The sequence below is a fragment of the Nansenia antarctica genome (genome assembly GCF_963989245.1).
Source record: "Nansenia antarctica genome assembly, chromosome: 1".
In the NCBI taxonomy this organism is placed as follows: Eukaryota; Metazoa; Chordata; class Actinopteri; order Argentiniformes; family Microstomatidae; genus Nansenia; species Nansenia antarctica.
In genome coordinates this window covers 26,946,703-26,949,202 of record NC_137674.1, presented here as the reverse complement: position 1 = coordinate 26,949,202, position 2,500 = coordinate 26,946,703, and the positions used below count along the sequence as shown (strand labels likewise).

Below are 2,500 nucleotides of genomic sequence, written 5' to 3'. Positions count from 1 at the left end.
AAAGAAAAAAATATCTGCGAGCCATAGCGTTAGCCCAGTAGGCTGCCCACACGCTGAGTTGCTATTGCACACATTCATTCATTCACATTCAAACTAGGCACTACAGTCAGATAACAATCTCTTAAACAAGGCAGTGAGTAGCCTAAATTGTTTAACTTAAAACCACATTTTACGTTATAAATAAAAATATAGTAAAATAAGTAACTCACCATAGGAGCAGTAAAAAAACAGTTACTCACAAATAGGAGGATGACTGAAAATGTTAGTGTCCTTAAGAGCGTCCAGCTTAACTTAAATTTAAAATCCAGCGAGAGACTGTAGGCGGCAGGCCTACTGGTTCTTGTTCAGAAAGATGATCATGTTAACATGTTCAGGGGTGAGAGACGAACGCAATCTGGTGACAGTTAGGCCAGCCGCAGAAAACACTCGCTCCGAGGGCACCGAGGTTGCAGGGATGCAGAGGTAGGTCCGCGCTAATTTGGCCAACCTAGGAAACCTTCTTTCGTTCAATTTCCACCAGTCAGTTGGGTCGCAGTTCAGGCCCGCAGAAGGCTCCCTCAGAAAGGTGCAAACTTCTGTTACGATGGGGATTCCAGCAGCAGCGCCTGCTGCGTATTGCTCCCCGAGGAGCTGTGCCATGGCGCTGACCGGAGCAGGTGAATTACTGGAGGTTACACTAACGTACGGGAACTGCATCATGCCGTACTGCGTTGCGAATTTCAATGCGAAGGCAAATGCAAAGTTCATTTCTCACACATAACGTGGACAAACTAATTTCCATTATTATTATTATTATTAATTATAAATTACACCAATTTATTAATGATTATCGAGCAAAATATTTTGTGATCGACCAAGATCCTTATCGATCAATTATCGATCGTCGATCATTGATGCCCACCCCTAGTCCTGTATTTTGTCATAATTGTATCTCTTATTATTTCTGCTGTTATTATGTAATGTGTACTGTACATGTACATTATTATGTATTCTGTTAGGACCCCCTCGAAAACGAGATGGTACATCTCAAAGGGGTTTTATCCTAATAAAAAGAAATTGACTACACACTCACTCACACACACACACACACACTCTCTCTCTCTCTCTCTCTCTCTCTCTCTCTCTCTCTCTCTCTCTCTCTCTCTCTCTCTCTCTCTCTCTCTCTCTCTCTCTCTCTCTCTCTCTCTCTCTCTCTCTCTCTCTCTCTCTCTCTCTCTCTCTCTCTCTCTCTCTCTCTCTCTCTCTCTCTCTCTCTCTCTCTCTCTCTCTCTCTCTCTCTCTCTCTCTCTCTCCTCTTCTCTCTCTCTCTCTCTCTCTCTCTCTCTCTCTCTCTCTCTCTCTCTCTCTCTCACCATGCGTAGGTTCTGGGTGGTCCTGGTCTCCACGGCCCGCAGAATCTCCCGGAAGCGGCCCACTCCCCTGGTCAGGTTACTATGGCGACCAGAGGTGTTACTCAGCATTACTGAGACAGTCTGACATTACAGTGGATTACCTCCCTAATATATATAGCCTTTAGACCTCTGAGAGGATCCATCATGTGTGTATGTTTTGGTATGATGTGTGTGTATGATGTGTGTGTGTGTGTGTGTGTGTGTGTGTGTGTGTGTGTGTGTGTGGTGTATGTATGATGTGTGGGTGTGTGTGTGTGTGGTGTATGTGTGTGTGTAGTGTATGTGTGTATGATGTGTATGTGTGTGTGTGTGTATGTGTGGGGTGTGTGTGTGGTGTATGTGTGCATGTTTGGTATGTGTGTGTATGATGTGTGTGTGTGTGTGTGTGTGTGTGTGGTGTATGTGTGTGTATGTGGTCCCCCAAGGATCAGGCCCCCCAGGATCAGGCTCCTCCCCCCCAGGGCTCCTCCCCCCAGGGCTCCTCCCCCCCAGGATCAGGCTCCTCCCCCAGGGCAGAGGCCTCAGACAGGGAGGGGGGATCTATGGTGCTAGCTAGGTCACCGTACTTGTGTCTGTGGTTAGGGATGGGAATCGAGAACCGGTTCCAGTTGAGGCTAGGTAAGCTAAGCTAGCTCACTCTACCTGCCTCTATGGGGGCTAGGTAAGCTAAGCTAGGTCACTCTACCTGCCTCTATGGGGCTAGGTAAGCTAAGCTAGGTCACTCTACCTGCCTCTATGGGGCTAGGTAAGCTAAGTCACTCTACATGCCTCTATGGGGCTAGGTAAGCTAAGCTAGGTCACTCACCTGTCTCTATGGGGATTGCTAAGCTAGGCTAGGTCACTCTACCTGCCTCTATGGGGATTGCTAAACTAAGCTAGGTCACTCTACCTGCCTCTATGGGGCTAGGTAAGCTAAGCTAGGTCACTCTACCTGCCTCTATGGGGCTAGGTAAGCTAAGTCACTCTACATGCCTCTATGGGGCTAGGTAAGCTAAGCTAGGTCAATCACCTGTCTCTATGGGGATTGCTAAGCTAGGCTAGGTCAGGGATACCTACATTGGGTCCTCAGACAGGCAGACCCTCGGTGCAGAGAGTGTGTTGCATCGGGA

General features: G+C 47.6%; 1 protein-coding gene across 1 annotated transcript in view; it reads right to left on the bottom strand.

Moving 5' to 3' along the window:
* The window catches only part of ttc7b (tetratricopeptide repeat domain 7B), a gene marked incomplete at its 5' end in the record, with an annotated part of 25,589 nt that overhangs the window by 16,512 nt on the left and 6,577 nt on the right, over nucleotides 1–2,500 (bottom strand). Inside the window, 1 exon segment of the mRNA XM_080546145.1 lies at nucleotides 1,353–1,462. Within this exon segment, the coding sequence (XP_080402271.1) occupies nucleotides 1,353–1,462 (110 nt within the window).